General features: G+C 32.8%; 1 protein-coding gene across 1 annotated transcript; it reads right to left on the bottom strand.

The window, feature by feature from the left end:
* Window positions 1–9661: 9661 nt before the first annotated feature.
* Window positions 9662–17019, bottom strand: LOC119599542. Its single transcript, XM_037949325.1, has 9 exons — window positions 16835–17019; window positions 15010–15934; window positions 14592–14943; window positions 14343–14526; window positions 13413–13639; window positions 13027–13118; window positions 12705–12897; window positions 12367–12467; window positions 9662–9817 (listed from the first exon to the last, which is right to left on the bottom strand). The coding sequence occupies exons 1-9, from the start codon at window positions 17017–17019 to the stop codon at window positions 9662–9664; spliced, it is 2415 nt and encodes an 804-aa protein (XP_037805253.1).
* Between the last annotated feature and the right edge of the window lie 676 nt (window positions 17020–17695).

Genomic DNA, 17695 nt, shown 5'->3' with positions numbered 1-17695 from the left:
TCACACTAAGATGGGGTCTTTTATCAAGATAACATGCCCCCGGGGGGGAAGGTATATAAGATTCGGATAAGGCGAATATAGAACTCTGAATTGTTTCATTTCAAGACCCCTGTACGTATACGTGTTAATGATTTATTGATATTTCAAATATTAAGTATACGCCTAATATAGAGAAGAACTTTGAAGAATAAAACATTGATTTTTTTGAGTTTATTTACGATTTTGATCTTGAAGATGAAGTTTTTTTATTTGTTTATACTCACAATATTTGTTCTTCAATAGCTGCAACTTTGCCTCATAGAGTAAAATTGCGAATGATTGCAGGATATGCAAAAATAACACGAAGACCCAAATTTTGGGGGCACAATAAAAATGTGTTTGACTTTGGGCTAAACTGGAAGACGAGGGTCTTTTTTTGTCATTTATCACTTAGTGGGGTCCGTATATGGTTATATTTTTCCGTGTTGCACTGTGTAAGCAATTCTTGTTCGAAAAAAAAAATAATTATTGACATGTTTTAAATCAACTATAGTAGATTAAGTAGATTTGGATCTGTCAAAAATGTATTGAAAATATACATGATTTCAACTAGATTTGCTCAAAACGCCTCTGTGGAAACATAGCATAACAATTTTACCAAATAGAGTTTAGTACAGCTAACGGTGCCACATTATTTTGTGGAGTGATTTCTGTATTTGTATTGTATGTACATACATATGTATATGTATTTGTTTGAATTTTTAACTGATGCTGATTTCATTAAGTAATTTATCTCTGTACGTATGTTAGTATGATTTTGATGACTTGTGTATTGCAAAATGTTTACTTACAGAAGAAAAATAATTATGAGATAAAATAAATATTTATAAACATTAGGGATATAATTATTTTAAACATACATATTTTCATTTGTCAATAAAAGTTGTCTATTTCTGTGGTTGTTAAAAAAGGTCGCGATTAAATCGCGTTATCGAATTTTTACTTTTAATAAAGAAAATGGATTTTGTAAGTGAGGTTTTTGGTTCAAAAAGTTTTGGCAAATAGTGTTTTCGTAAATAACATAAGCATGTGGCGATAGAGCCGAACATTTTGTTATACCCTAATACCCAAGCAGTTATACAAAGATAAACGTAAAACAGAGCAGACTTAAGACGTAAATGCACAATTTGTTGATGATGCTTACATAATAAATATGAAGAGCAGAACAATTTTTTGAGATGAAAATACAAAAAATGCAGATTTTCTTAGAAATATACGACATCAGGAACGGCCATCAATACTATATTGAGAACATTTGGCTAATATTCCCGAAATCTGAATATACATTCGAATACATTTTGTGCTTGATTTCTAAATAAAAACTTTTCTTTCTAATTTCAAACATCAATACTAACGTCAAACCGTTCGAACGGTTTACTAGAACATACATAAATTCGGAGTTATGATCAGGGAAACCGAAAACATGCTCTAAAAAAGTGTTTTAAGCGCTTTAAATATGCCGTAAAAAACTCAAAATATGCTCTTAAAATTTAAAATATATGCTCCAAAAATAAAATTTTTCATTATTTTTTAACATTGAAAAGCTCAAAAATACTGAAATTGTAATGAAATAATAAATGTTTAATGTCATATTCTATATCCTACAAGATTTTTTTATAAATGTTTCATCTCATAGTTTGAAGAACTAGTTTAATAGAATTCCGTTTTACGTTCAGATAACCAATAAATAACATGAAACCATTTGGTCCCCAAAAAACATATTTCAAACGACAAAGTTTGACACATTTCTTCCAATTTTATTCATAGCTTTTGAACTGACATTTTAATCGGTGTTGTCATAAATTCCAATAATAAGTTTTTTAAACTATAAAAATGGATTGGTCTCATGAAATCAAAAGTAATCGGTTTTATGTCCGATTTAAAATGTAATGCTTTATTGAATAAAAAACTATAACATTGGTTTTCATGAGAGTAATGTATTTTTTGCAGTTTTCAAGTTCTAAAAACGAAATTTTTTTTCAAAATTGTAAAATAGGCTAAAAAATTAAAAAAAAAAATAAAAAAATAAAATTTTATTTTTTTAAAAAAAGGTTTGGAAAGAAAATTAAAAATGTACAAAAACGAAAAAAAAGCGAAAACATCAAAATATGCACTAAAAGAGTAAAATATGCTCTAAAAACTCGAAAATATGCCTTAAATATGCTAAAAAAGTCAAATCATGCTAAATTATGCTCTTATGGGTAAAATATGCAAAAATATGCTCTAACAAATCGATGCCAAAATTCTTAAATTGGTCTGAAACATGTAAATATCTTATCCATGAGTCCATATGACGCACCACAAAAAACATGCATTTGCATATTTTGGTTTCCCTGGTTATGATCAATGATTGATCGATTCATAAAAGTTTTTATACATAATATAGGAGTTATGATTATTAATAAATAATAAATACATAGGCTGTGATAACATTTTTCTGAAGGGTTCTTCGAAAAATCTGTTTTTAACATTTCCCAAACACCTCCAAAATCTTGAGTTACAGGCAAAACCCGGCACTTAAATATCAACCAATTTTAAGATTCTCAACGGACTAAGAAATTATGTATATGATGTTTAAAAAATTCGTTTATAACTGATTTTATTTTCTATACATAATTGCCCAAAAACTGATTTTCTGAAAGATGTTTTAAGTGGGTGATAGGGTCAAATATGAACTGATCCTTTAAACATTTTCTGGAGGAATTTATGTTTATATTGCTTCGTCTTTCTAAATCTCTATACATAATTGTTCAAAAACTGATTTTCTGAAAGATGTTTTATATGGGTGATATCGTCAAATATGAACTGATTCTTATTTGGTGTAGGAATATATGTTTACATAGCTTTGTCTTTCTAAATCCGTTTAAAAACATAAAATCGTTTGATTTTCAACTAAGTTACTGACTTATAAGTACTTAAAGGTACGAAAGCCCATAAAAAGTAAACAAAGACAGAGAACATAATTGATTTTTGGAATTCACTGATCGATTAAATATATTGATTCATGCTTCGCGACTATTTTGTCGGGGCAATTATTGGGTTCAGTTGACTTTGGAAATTCTTACATCCTTTGTTACGAATCGGTTTATGAAGATGATTTATTATCTTCGGTATTTCGGGCTATCAAATACGTCTCTAGGTGCTGTTGCCAAACCAACAGAAGACATCTCAGTAGTGATGTTGGGCGACTTTAAGAGGTCCAGGAATGCATTGGGGTGAATCTTTAGATGATGAGAATGTTTGTAGGGACACGAGCATTCCTCATAATATCAATAGGGAGTTTTCAGCTGATGTTGGGTATGCCTCCTCTATTGACTCTAACCGGTGATTGCCTTTTCCTTTGTCGGGGTTAGATTGAGCTTGCTCATGACACCTGTCCTTCCCCAACGGGGCTACTATGGCAAGAGATTAGATAGCTCGAGTACTTCAGCAAAGCGCTTGTACATGAACCGGCTTAGCCATGTACAAAAATTGCCACCTGATTTCTTTATTGAAGAAAAAGATTACCGTGAAATAAGGCCCTCAGGGCAGGTATTACCGTAAAGCACTTCGACATTCGTGACTTTTCGACTACCTGACACCTGATAGATACAGCCGCTAGAAGAATCCGAAGGATAGAAGGGTCGTCCCTAACCCTTGCCCAAGGGGATATTCCCACTCTCCTGGCGACCCTATCAATATTTATAAGTGTCTGGTTTTTGAGTATGACGGAACTCAGATGGTCAAATTTTTGCACTGTATGATTGAACATATGGCAGTACATATGGGCTACCCACATTATAGCTATTTTAGCTGGACGAAGAAGAAGTGGAATCGTTACAACACCTTCTATGTGGCTGCCCAGCCTTACAAGGTGGCTGGTTTTATCGAAGAAAGTAAGAACCAAATAATCAACGAAATTAGGGAGGAAAATCATTCTCTCAACAGAGGGGAACGGCAATTCTAAGGGAGTGTCATCGTTTATAAGTGAATTTTGACCATCAAGTCATTTTCTGAAGGGGACTTTGTATGGGGGATAGGGTCAAATGAGGCCTGATCCTAACGAAAATCAGCAGTATCATTAAGACTTGTATAATACTAAGTTTTGCTGATTTTAGAAGTGCTACAAGAACATATAACATATTTATGAGATCAAAAGCTGTTGAATGGGGGCTATACGAAATAATGGACCGATTTTAACCATTTTCAATAGTGCTTACAAGGTTTACATGGACATACAGATGGACAGAAAGACGGACGGACATAGCTAAATCGATTCGGAAAGTGATTATGAGCCGATTGGAAAAGTGATCAGCACAAACGCATAATACCCTCCCCACTATAGTCGTGTAGGGTATACATATGTATATGTATCTGGAAATAAGTATATAAACGGTAAATTGTAAAGAAATTCCTTAAATAAATATTTATTTTCAATATTTAACACACAAAAACAAAATCAAGTTACTTCCTTTTTTCATTAAGCAAACGATATGTATTCGTGTAAATTATTGTATATATGCATGAGTATTAACACTTTAAAACTTTTTTTTATTTGCTTTCAACTTAAAATTTAAAATTTTTTTATATACTTTTTCTGACTTAAATTAAAAAAAGTTTTTCTTTTTTATATTTTACTTAAATATATTATCTACTGTAAACTTTTGAATATATTATTTAAAACAAATTTTAGTATAAATTAAAAGTTTGGCATTGAAAGGGGAAGAAAATATATGAGTAAAAAGTTTGTTTGTTAGTTTGTTTATATTTTTCTTTACAAATATTTTAAGTGTTTTAATAATATTTTCAACAATTTGATTAGTATGTATAAACAGTTAAAACTTCAAGTATGAAAATAGTTTAATAAATTTCACTTAAATCTATATGAGTAGTTGTTAGTTAGCTAGAAGAAGTTGTAGTTTTATTAAATTGTATATTAAATTTTGATTATTTCTTTTAATTAATATAAATTTGGTTTTAACATTTTAATTTTAATTATAAATTTTTTGTAATTTTAACACACATATAATTATTAATATAATTAGTTTAGTTAATATAAGCGTAATCATTTATTTTACTTATTGTTTAAAGACACGCAACGCTTTAATTGTTCAGAAACACAATGCGGGCGTTTTGGGGAGCGGTTTAAATAAATTCGATTTACGATTTCGATCATTATGAAAAGTGATACATCCGAACAAGTTTTAATGTAACAATGATAACGCCTGACGCCAGCATTGTGTTTGTGAACATAGGTCGGAGTTATACTCGTTTAAAAAACGGTTTATTAATCAGAACTTAGGATATTTCTAAATAAATATTGATTCTTCTTAATGACGTAAATCATCTAACAGATCGGAAAGAACTTAACTTAAAATTTTGTAAGAATATTATTAATTGAATATTAGTTAGACTCGAGTTCGAGTCCCACTTGGGGATTAAATTTTTTCTTTTAAACCCCAAGTGGTACTCGAACTCGTGCCTGACTAATATTTAATTAATAATATTAATACCTTTGTAAGAATTTTTTAAATTATTATTTTATTTTCAACACAAATTCTTTCTTTTAAAGTTCTGCTTTTAATTATTTTCCAATAATAGTCTTAATTAAAAGATTTATTATGCAAATGCCAAAAGTCTAAAGGATTAATTAACCATCCTTTTATGAATATTGTTGATAATTTAATATCAATAAATACATTAACATTATTATAAAGTTAATTATTACAAAACATTCTTATTAAGTTAATACTATTAAATTAAATTAGATTTATATATGTTTTTTTTTATTTTTTTTGACAAAAAAAAAAAAAAAATAATAATAATTACTATTTTGTAAAATACAGTCAACATTTAACAGTCATTTCGATATGATTTATTTACTATTTATTTGGAAGAGACTTTAAGAATTAATAATTAGTTTTATACTCTATATAAATGGAAATATTCTTCTTCTTGTTTGTTTCTAGAAATTTTTAATCCTTTTATTAGAAGCAACAACAGCTTAAGTATCAATTTCTTATACAATTTCTAAATTCTAATAGAAAATTGACATTTATAAATATTTTATCTAAAAAAAAACATAATGCGTTAATTAAATATTCTAGTTTTTAAGTTTTTTTTTCTTATTTTATATATTTAGGTATTTATGTTTGTTTGTATATATATTTTTAAATATCAGGGAAAAATCACAAACTTAATAAAAGTATAAACAAAAACTATAAAAATGGGTTTGTCACGTAATACTGTTTTGAAAAGTTTGCATTAGGGTGGTATTATTTTTAGCTTAAGATTTACTTATCGGAATTCCAAAGAATGCGGGTCGAAATATTGTGACTCTTGATATGTTTGTAAATTAAGTTAATTTAGTTCAGTTAACAAACTCTTGAGGGCTCTACTCGAGAATTGTTTTTAACCTAAAGGAAAATAATTCAAATTATTTGTGTTGAAGGCCCGAAGAGCCTCTGATCACAGCCTTATGATAGTGCTGAATGTTAACCCGCAAAGATTGATATTTGACTTTTCACAAGAATGACGATAAGTCCTGAACACTTATAGTTTCTTGGGCATGAAGAAACCGGTGACCCACAGACTTGGCCTTAAATTTAAATAGGATCAACATAGCATATCGGTTCTAAGCGCTATGTACCAGAACCATAGGTACATGGACTTCATTAAAGCGTGATTAGATCAATTCGAACTTATGCTCTAATAATACAGGCCGAACAATTTTTAACCCAGAGACCAAAGTATACTTTTCTAAAGGATTGATCTGCCTTGATGTCGAATTTGCCCTCAGTTGTTAACGGACGGACAGACATCGTTAAATCGAATCAGAAAGTGATTATGAGTCAATTGGAACATTTTCAGGTAGATCTAATATTTCTGTTTGTTAACAACATAAACAATATTTAAAAAGCATAATACCCTACGCAATGTAGTAGTGTAGGGTATAAATAACATGGATATTTGTTTTGAAAGTTTAAGGTGAAGATATTTCAAAGAAGAATGAAGAAATGTCCGATGTTATGATGGACAAAATTGTAATTTTAAACTACTACGGTGAGTTTTGCTTACATGTTGCTCATTATTAAGTAGGTACAGTAGCGCTTACCTGGGTGTAAGTGGGGCCTATAGCACTACTTCCACCGAAACATATGAGACAACTTCCACCAAGGCTCTGGAAACATTCTTGGATAATTATCAAAATTGAAACATACATGTGATATGAGTCAGCATCTATAGATGAAGGGAAGAGAGGTTACAGGTACGCCATCAATATGTACTAGAAACAATGGAACGATATACACAAATATCGGAAATGATCGAGCGCATACCTGACACAGAATTTGTAGGGAACTTTAGTGCACTGATATCAAATAAAATAACATGTTTAAGCTACACGAATTGCTCTAAACTGTAAGTCAAAACGGAGCAGCAATTCTACATTGAAAACCCTGAAATTGAATTATACATTCGTCCACCTAAACGAAGTACTAACGGAATGTGTTAATTGGATTCAAATAAATATGGCTCCAATAAGGTTTTACATATTGCCAGAATTCAAAAGGATGTTAAAATTAGATCTAAGGCATCATCAACATTGGAATATACACAAATATCGGAAATGACCGAGCTCATACCAGACCCGGATTTTGTCGGCAACTTTAAGACACTGATCCAAACGGAATATTCAGGTCAAGCTGAACATTCGATCAAATATTCATTAGAATCCATTGTTAAACGAATGACTCTAAACTGCGAGACAAAACGGTCCTGGGGTTCTATATTGAAAACCCTGATATATACCCAGAAACATTAGATCATATCGCACACATAGTACAAAAGTGACACAACTCAAAATTTTATTTTTGCGTTTTTATATTCTTTAAGCCTTAAGTCTAAACCTTAAACTATACACAAGATACTTGTTTAACTCTACAAAAATATTAGTGTATTTTGTTGTTGTTAACTGTTCAAGAAAAAACGTTATGTCTTTCTTTATCTTTCAGAATTTGTAAAAAATTTGTTTCCTTTTCTTTAAAAAATTTTTTTGAGTTGTGTCACTTTTGTACTGGGTGTGCGATATACTTATAAGAATTTCTTGCTACACGGATGGCTCTAAACTGGGACTCAAAACGATCCTGGAATTCTACATTGAAAACCCTAAAACAGAAGTATATGTTCGCAATACTAGCATTCAGACGAATGTGTTAATTGGATTCGATTAAATATGGCTCCAATAGGGGTTTACATATTGCAAGAAGGCAATAAGTTGTTAAGATTAGATCTAAGACCATATTGCATTTTCTGAGTGGACACATTAGGAGGATTTCGAGCATAATGATTGACGAATGTAGAGTATGTGATGAGAACAGTATAACTCTGGAACACTCCCCTTGTCATTGTCAGGCTTTTTTCGAAATTACTTCCAAATATATTGGAATACTGATTAGAAATCTTTAAGGAACTACAACTAGGAAAATGAACGCTATATAGGGTTACACCGGCATTTTTATGTAAAGGAACGCACAACTGGCCTATATGCATTTGACATCCACCTGAACCTTACCTAACGATAATGATTGGACAAAATTTCAGTTCAGATACTAAGAATACAACTAGAAGAAAGATGTCAAACTTTGTCGTTTGGAATTTGAGTCTTTTGGTAGAAAATCAAGTATACTTTTCTAATGGAATGAGCTGCTCTAAATCTGATTCTTATATCAAAACTTTAGGTTAAGAATCTCGAAGAAAGAAGATATTAGAGGTTAAATCTTTATTTGAAAGTCGACAGCTTAAAGCCTCAGATGACATAACATAACAATATATAATAAATTTTACTTTGTCTCAAATATGGCCAAAATTGAGGGTTTTCAAAATGTATAAGACAATTTCTCGAAAACCTGATGTGATGCTTATTCGGTTTCAGCACCATAATTTTTTGAACTCTGAGGTGTGATCTTTTTTGATAGTTTATTAGCCTGTTTTTGGTTACCCTGATTATTAAAAATCTTATTTTCAGTGTTTTAGTTTTATATCAAATGCCACGAAAATTTGACCCGCTTTCAATGAAATTCTTAAAAAACTAATTTTGAAAGATTAAGATAAAAGATAAAAATCGATGTCGAAAATCATTCCGTTTCAACAAATTTTAAAATTAATTGGCCTAAACTTATATCAAAAGAAATAGAACACTATGATTAATGAAATTTTGTATAAAATAGAAATAGCGAGAAAAGGATTAGAAATGGGGAAGAACTAAATGGCATATGATTGTCTTAAATACCTCTTTCAGTTTAATTGATTCTTTAACAATTAACATCAGAAACATACATAGTTATATTAAGAATATAATCATAAACTGTAAAATTTGTTTTCAGATTATCCCATCTTCGATATGTTATAGTTTGATTTTGTAAAGGAATTATTGAAATTATTCAAATATTTAACTTGTTCTTTATATTTGTTGCTTTTTCGTATTATATTTTTTTACGTATGTATTTTAAGTAAATCACACCCGATTTTGTACTCGTACCTCAAATATTTATAAAACTTTTTTTCTTTGACCTGATACTTAATTTTTTTTCTTCTTCTTAAAATATTTTATTTTCTGTTTAACAAATATTTAGTAAAAAAACACTTACAAAACATGAAGATTTTCACAGCTCTTGGATTTCGAAATGTCACTAAGGCAAATTTTGTGAAGAATTTCTTTTGCCATTTGCAAAGATATATGGGTACGGGAAGTTTTCATTTTCGAAGAGGCCTTCTTTTCACGTGATTCTTTGAGACGCATCTGAAAGAGAGAAGAAAAATTATTTAAATCAAATGATTCAAACAATCTATCAATAGGTATTAAAAGATCTATCAACAAGTTAGCTATTTCTCGAATATTGAGAAGTATTAGAACGATTAATAAGAAACTCAATAGAAAACTAGGAACTAGAAAATTATTCTGTGAGTGGGAGGATCGAGGAATAAAGTGCTTTACCTCCCGCATGAGCCTAACCCACAACCACTGGGCGAGCTATTCACTAACACCCCTTTCAGATTCCAAAGCACTCCATTAATTTAACAATACTTATATCCATACAACAGGTGACATACTGCGATAGGTCGGTTATAAACTGAATAAACCGCGAATATACAAAGGAGAGGCAATTTATCGCAATTAAGCAATTAAGAACTCCATTAAAACTACCAGTACATCGTGAATTAATTCCCATTTTAAATCTTTTATCTAACATCATTTACTCCAGCATTCATCGCAAGCACATTACCTTCTGTGATGTTATCTGTTTATAAGGCAACAGTACCGGTAACTTATTCCGAAATAATAATTTCTCCATGCATTAGTCTATTAACCAACATTCTCTTCCAGCGGTTTGGATTTCAAATGGACCTCACCAATATCCAGTACAGGACAAATTCTGCTTTCAATAGGTTCCCGTGAAGAAAAAACTATATTCAAAACGAAAAACATAAAATGTACGCACACTACGGATGGCATCCAAGTTAGCTCAGCTAAGTAACGTATTCTGCAAACATACACTCCTTCTCCTCAGTATAGTCAACCCAGATGTCCTGATTCTGAGGAATTCTCTCGGGAAACAGCCAGACTAGACATAAGAGGCGAACACGCGCGAGAAATGGTCATCCAATGTTTTGCCCCAACCGATGAAGTGGAGCACGATCAGAAAAAAAGGCGATATTATCATACTTATCGGCGACATCAATGCACAACTGGGTGACAATAATACTGGCATAAAGTCGATAATGAGCCATGACGAAATTGGATCCATGAGCGAGAATAGCGAACTCCTACCGAGCTTTTGCCTTAATCACAGTCTTGTCATCGGGACACGCTCTTCCCCCATAAGCGGGTTTATGGGCCATGAGTGTCACCCGATCGCGCAAATTTAGCATAAAAATGGCGCGGGTCTCGACTGGATAAAGGAAACAAACTCGGTGCAGATATGTATATCTAGTGATCATCATCTATTTGTAGCTTCCATATGGCTTAAAGCTACCTTACGGTCATAAAGAATGATAGAAACATCAGAAGACTAGAAGACCCTGCCATCAGAAGCCGTTATACCAACTCCATCAGGGATTCCTACCAAGAATAGGACAGTGAAAGTGAAAATAGCTGCAGAGGAACACAAAGGTTGCAGAACAACTGATAGATGATTGACGGAGAATACCTGAAATCTTATAAACCAGTGTACAGAGAATAAAAACGAAGTAAACTATGTTAAAACCAGGACAGCTAAAGCTCTAGCCATGCAAGAATACGCCAACCAAGACAAGATGGCAAATAAAAGAAGGCAAGGGCGGATTAAAGGCTATGGAGTTAACAAATTGCTAAAGCACATGAAGCAGCAAATATCCATCGAAACCGAAAATGTTTCCGATCACCGAGTCAATTAACAAACTCCACATTCTCTACCACCAAACCTTTGATGTCAACGGTGAAATGACTACCTCGCAAGAGAAGCAAATTAGGATATGGGAGGAATATTATACAAAACTTCATTCTGCACTCCTTTAAATATCAACAGCGATCATATGCCTTTGTCTCCAACAACAATTTATTACCGCATATTCGAGTATCATGGAAGTCCTACAATCCACTTGGTCCTGACAACATACCTCTAGAGTTATTGAAAGCTGAATTGAAAGCAGCTGAACCACTGCATCGACTCCTATCAGATTTCTGGGTTAGCAAAACTACACCATCTAAACTCACGGAGGGAATTATAACCCAGCATCTATCGGACCATGTGTCACCTAGTCTGAGCAACGAGTAAGCCTGTTTAAGAGCACACTCCTGCTTCGATCATGTCAACTCATTGCGCGTATTGTTGGAGCAATCCATCGAATGGCGCACACCGCTATAACTGTGTTTTATTGATTTTGAAAAGCATTCGACACTATGAACCATATTGTGATCAATGACAATCACTGTAATGGCGTCCCTGAAAAGATAAGCGACCTCATTAAAAGCTTGTACAACAGCGCAACTTGCCGAATACAACATGAAGCGCAACTTAGTGGTCAAATTCCAGTGAAGGAGAGAGTATGCCAAGGATGTATCCTATAGCTATTACTTTTTCACATCGAACTCGTACTTGGTCTAAGTTCATATGTTGCTGTCATGGTCTTAAATAGAAGGTCGTTTATCATCTCATCTATAACATTGGTATAGTGCCGATTTTCAGTTTTTCTATAAAATATACACCCTAATGTGCAATTTTAAAAAAATTTCACTCCACAATAAATCAATGAAAAACAAATAATTTAAATCTTAAATATAGAAATACAAAAAAATATATATTTACGTGCCTGTTTCAAAGTGCCAACAAGTAATTCATCTACATTATGTTGAATGCCACTGGACGTTTCTATGAATTTAGCATCGCGTGAGGCCGCCAATGATTTTCCCTCTATAATTAAATTACAAACACACAAACAAATACATATTTTAATAAAAACACGAAATTAATAATGTAATAGAAGTAATATTTAATAGAGAAATTAATTTATTAAACGAAAACCAAATATAAATAACTTATTAAATAAGAATTATGGTAAGAAAATAAAAAAGAAAAGCAAAAGAAAATATAGTATACAAATAAACAAATTGAGATTTAAGGTTAAGAATATAATATTTTCTTAATTACCCTGGGACGTTATAACTCTGGAGCGAGCTAAATCCGCTTTGTTGCCGACTAGAATTACAGCTTTATCTTTAGTATAATTTTCCTGCCACAAATAATTTATTATTTCCTCTGCCACGCGAAATGAAGCCTTATCTACAATGGAGAAAACTATAACACATCCATGGGGTTCATATGTTGACAATGAATTCTCAACCTTTTAGTTTATTAAAGCAAACAAGAAAGAGGGAAAAATAGAATAATAAAGAGATATAAAAAGTATATTAAATTTCATATAAAAAACAATAATTACAAGAATTTTGTTTTTATTATCAATACAACTTACACTCATTTCCACACTGGGATGATCAATAAACACCAATTCCGATTCTTCATCATCCAACAATATGCTAACCGTCTTCTCCCCAAATTCATCATCTAAAACTCAAATTTGTATTATTAACTAAAAAACACCAAGTTGTTTTTAAAGAATAAAAGCCAACAAGCTATAGTTTTGATACACATACAAACAGAATTACACATAATAAGGGTTTGGATATGGAGGGATCTAGGATTGGACGAACAATGACTGTTTGTCAACAAAGGGGGCCTTTAACTTACTGTGCTGTGCTTTAATAAATGGTGGCCTTATATATATAAAAACTAAGTATCTAATAGCTGTATGTTCATAAAATAATGACTTAAATTATGGGGGGATTTTAGACAACTTACCTAGACTGGCATCGTAGGTATGCATATATTCCGATGTCATAAATTGATTGACTAGAGCCGTTTTTCCAACACCTGCATCGCCCAACATAACAACACGATATCGTGGTGGTGGCGGAGGTTCATAATTTTCTGAGTCATCATCTTCTTCTGGAGATGCGGGTACCGAGTCGACATTAGCATAACCACCGCCACAGCAAGAACCCTCAAAGGGAGATCTTTCACTAGCACTGTTGGTAAATATGACCAATAAATACATATATTAGGTAATAAAGATAAATGGTTCCTAACCTAAATATAATATATTGCATATTAGTTAGAATCGGGGACGTGATAATACAATTGTTCTAAACTTTTTTTTAGATATCCCTAACTCGAGGCGTGTTATGTCGAAACTTACATATTTTGCTAACTTCTGAGAACACAAAACGAAGTTTTACTGCACAATATATTTATGACTGTATTCCGGGAGAGTTCTTTTATGAGAACCAAGTAAATCGTGAATCGATGTTGATTATCAGTCCCAGTCAACAGATAATATTCGCGTTAAATTTCAGTCATGGGGGCTTTGTCGTACCTTCAATAGACAGAAACCCCTCCAGATCGTGTTAGATCTTCATGCCTTCAATAGACAGAAAGACGGACCAGAGTGCTAGATCGTCCTAGAATATAACTATTTCATACATTTATGGGTCTATGGTCAATATTTCGATGTGTTATAAACGAAATGATACTCCCCATATTTTTTGAAGGTGGATATAAAAATATCAATTATAAGAATTTAAAAATATAAAAATTGGATCTAACGAATGACTTTTCAACAGATTGGAGTTAAATTTTCAGAGTTAAACTACCGACATGCATATATCATAATCATATCGAAGCTTATTACCAGTATTTATGTCCATTTATTAATTTTGTTTATATATTTACCGGCTATTTGTAGAATTAACACTTGTATTACTGCGTGAACGTCTGGATATAATCGAATCGCCACAATTTACCACATTTCCTTTGCTTATCGAAAAATGACGCAAACGATATAAATCATCACTAACTCGAGGATTATAGGGACGGTCTGGTAGGGAACAAACACGTGGTCTAAAATGATCGGGTACTAAAAAGACAACATAAACAATATTAATAAATTCCCTTCTACAGTTAAGAACTTTTATTGCCCACCTGGTAGTTCTAGAAAATTTGAAGTTCTACGTTGACGACCACGATTCGATGCCTGAAATGCCAAAGGGCCAATATCATCATTCGACACCAACGAAGCATTTGAGCAGGCGCTTTTCATAGATTCACGTGAACTACGACGACTGGCTAAATAGGCTAAACCTCCCTTTGAGCTGCCACGTCGTCGTGGTTTATAGCTACCGGCTGTGGGTGTTGTAGCTTCGCCAACATGTTTGTGTTTATTTCTATCGTTTTCAGAATCTTGAGTTAAATCACTAGTGGATTTTCGGTAACGTAAAGATACCACACTATCCGAACAAGTACGATCCAAAGTAGAGTGTGAGCTATGTAGAACCTATTTTAAAATGTTAAGTCAATTGCTATAGATTTATGTGGGATGGTCTTTATAAAGTATTTATACCTGATAACCGGGATTTGAAGTTATATTTATGGCATGTCTACGTTTGCGTGCGGCTGCACTAGGCTCTACTAGGGGACTCAAGTCTTGTGCCTGATCCGATGACGTTTGTCTTGTGGAGGTATCAGAGTAACTAAAAGATGTGGTTGTTGTAGCTAAAGTACTCGTTTCTGACTCAACAGACAGTTGCGTACACTCGGTAACACATGAATCTCGTTTCATGTAATAATTGTTAACACCTAAGCCTTGATAGTCAGTACCCGCATTTGATGACACCGTCATTTCCCATTCATCACTGCGTTTACACGATTGATTTGTACTGCTAAATCTGGTTAATTGATCCACGGGCGTTGAACGTATCATTTTCTTGGAACTCTGTCTTCTATGTTCATACAATTTGGGCGATAGGGGCGGTGGTTGCGATTGTGTTTCATAGCCATTTTCAGCATCATCACCTTCATCGTCCGGTGAAACTGGTTCATAGTATTCAAATTTTCGACTAGGAGAATCCATTACTGGACTAATGGCTTCAAAAACAAAACTACGAGCTGCATGAGGACTACGGCGTGGTGACACGGGAGTCTGACTGCCACTATACAGCAGACAAGATGGTGAATCCATAGAGTTTTCTTTCGAAAATACTCCCTTAGGACTGCGGGCTCCAGAAGTAGGCGTATGATAATAGGAAACCGACGACTGTCCACCATCATCACTACAGTCATTGGCAAAAGTGGTTGTTATCTTGGGACTACGTGGAGGATTATCGCGACTACTTGAACGACTACTTCCCAGCGAAGATGAGGAAGCAGCATCCGAATAACTACTTTGGCAACTATAATTACTACGTACTGATGGGCTGCGTTGTGGCAGCGATGATGTCTTAACACCTGACTCATATGGATTACCACCAATTTGTACTTGAAAGTTTCTAGAAAATACAATTTCGGATAAAAAGTATATACAGGGATTATAGAAATTTATAACCTATAAAAGATGTGACATCTTAAAATAATGTATGAGTGGTAGTTTATAGTTAGAATGTACATTAAAATACAGGTGTTAAGTGTGAGTAATGTCGGTACTATTAGTATAAAAACATGTTTAATGACACACATAAATTGAAATATGTACTATTAAGCAGGGAAGGTATTCCAAGGGATGTTTATTGTTTCCAGAAAAAAATATAGCTATTTTTTAAAATATTCTCTAAGATCCCTTATTCTTCAGATTGGGTTAGGTCTAAACTATTAAACGTTAAATCTCGGATAGCAGCAAAGTAGACGAAATTATGAAGTTTTAAAATCTTAGATAATATCCGATCTGATGTTGTTTCTAAAATCATCTGATCAAATGATGAGCTGATTAGTATTAAAGACCTTGATATTATAGCATCATTTGGTTTTCAATGTCTCATGATTGGCCATATGTCGATGATGTATACAAGAAGTATTCAGTTTCCAGACCGAAAAGCGACGTTGGATACTCCGATATTACACTTATAGGGTGAGGTCCAAGTGAATGTCCATGGACTTATCAATTTAATGTTTTTAGACAGACAACAAGAAGTATTAAGTTGGGTTCGGATATGAACCGAACAAGATACGAAATTATATAGCCAGGCCAATCTTTGGCTAAACACCAAGCATTGAAACCAGGGGGTTAGTTAAACGATTCTAAATTTAACATTCCATAACACTTTCCTTGGAATACCTTCTCCTTATATGTATGTACAAATAGCCATTTTGTCAAATTTATAACATTTATTTAAGATTTTCAGTCACGTTTCGACAATATCAAGTGTCCAGGGACATTGGCAATAATTACATACCTGGGTGGTTTGGGACATTTGTACGGTAGTGGTGATGATGATGCACGAATTGGAACCTTAACTGATGTTTGATTTTGACCATGCAACGGTTTGCTGCCGTTAGTACCCTCGTCCCAGCTATAATGATGTTGCTCCATTTTGGGAATATAACGAGGACTCGATGGTGGGTGTCTAGGGCTGGACATGTTTCGCTTTAACAAATTATACTTTAATTTATTATTTTAACAAAAGTCTACAATTTCACTTCATGTTGTTAAATTTTTAGGTTTATTTTTAAAGTTGATTTTTGCTGTTTAGTCTATAGAACGCATGTCGTAGTTTGTGGGGCTCTAAAACACAGTTAAAATATTGTTAATAAACATACATACTTATAAAATATATGTATATAAAACGCGCCAATGAACATACATAAGTATATTTTAACACACAATACGTGGGCTTCTAACCAAAATTTGCCTGTATGTGTACATTGTATTTAAATAGTTAAAACGGAATAAAATGCTAAAGTTGTCAAAACAAAATTTATGTTGCTGCCTTGTTTCCACTTATGTACATATGTATTTGTTCGTATGTATTTATTTTATATATGTTTTGTTTCAAACCGAAAAACCTTTTGCAAATACTAGGGTATAATAAAATTAGAGCCTGTCGTGTCCGCGGGCAAAAACTGTTGCTTTCGATCTTTTATTTATTTGCTCAGGTTACAATGAATTTGCACGTAAACACACCAGCTTTTATATATGTATGTATATGAATGTATGTTTGTGTAGGTATGTGTTTATTTTGGTAAAAGTGTGTGCTTTTGTATCTTAAAATTTCCCTGCAGTTCGTGGTGTCTGACTTTAACTATTGGTTAAACAA

This window comes from Lucilia sericata, unplaced genomic scaffold (genome assembly GCF_015586225.1).
Source record: "Lucilia sericata isolate MDLA Ls3-8-SP2 unplaced genomic scaffold, ASM1558622v1 Contig000080F_arrow, whole genome shotgun sequence".
Classification (NCBI taxonomy): domain Eukaryota; kingdom Metazoa; phylum Arthropoda; class Insecta; order Diptera; family Calliphoridae; genus Lucilia; species Lucilia sericata.
This window is presented reverse-complemented; position numbering and strand designations above follow the sequence as displayed.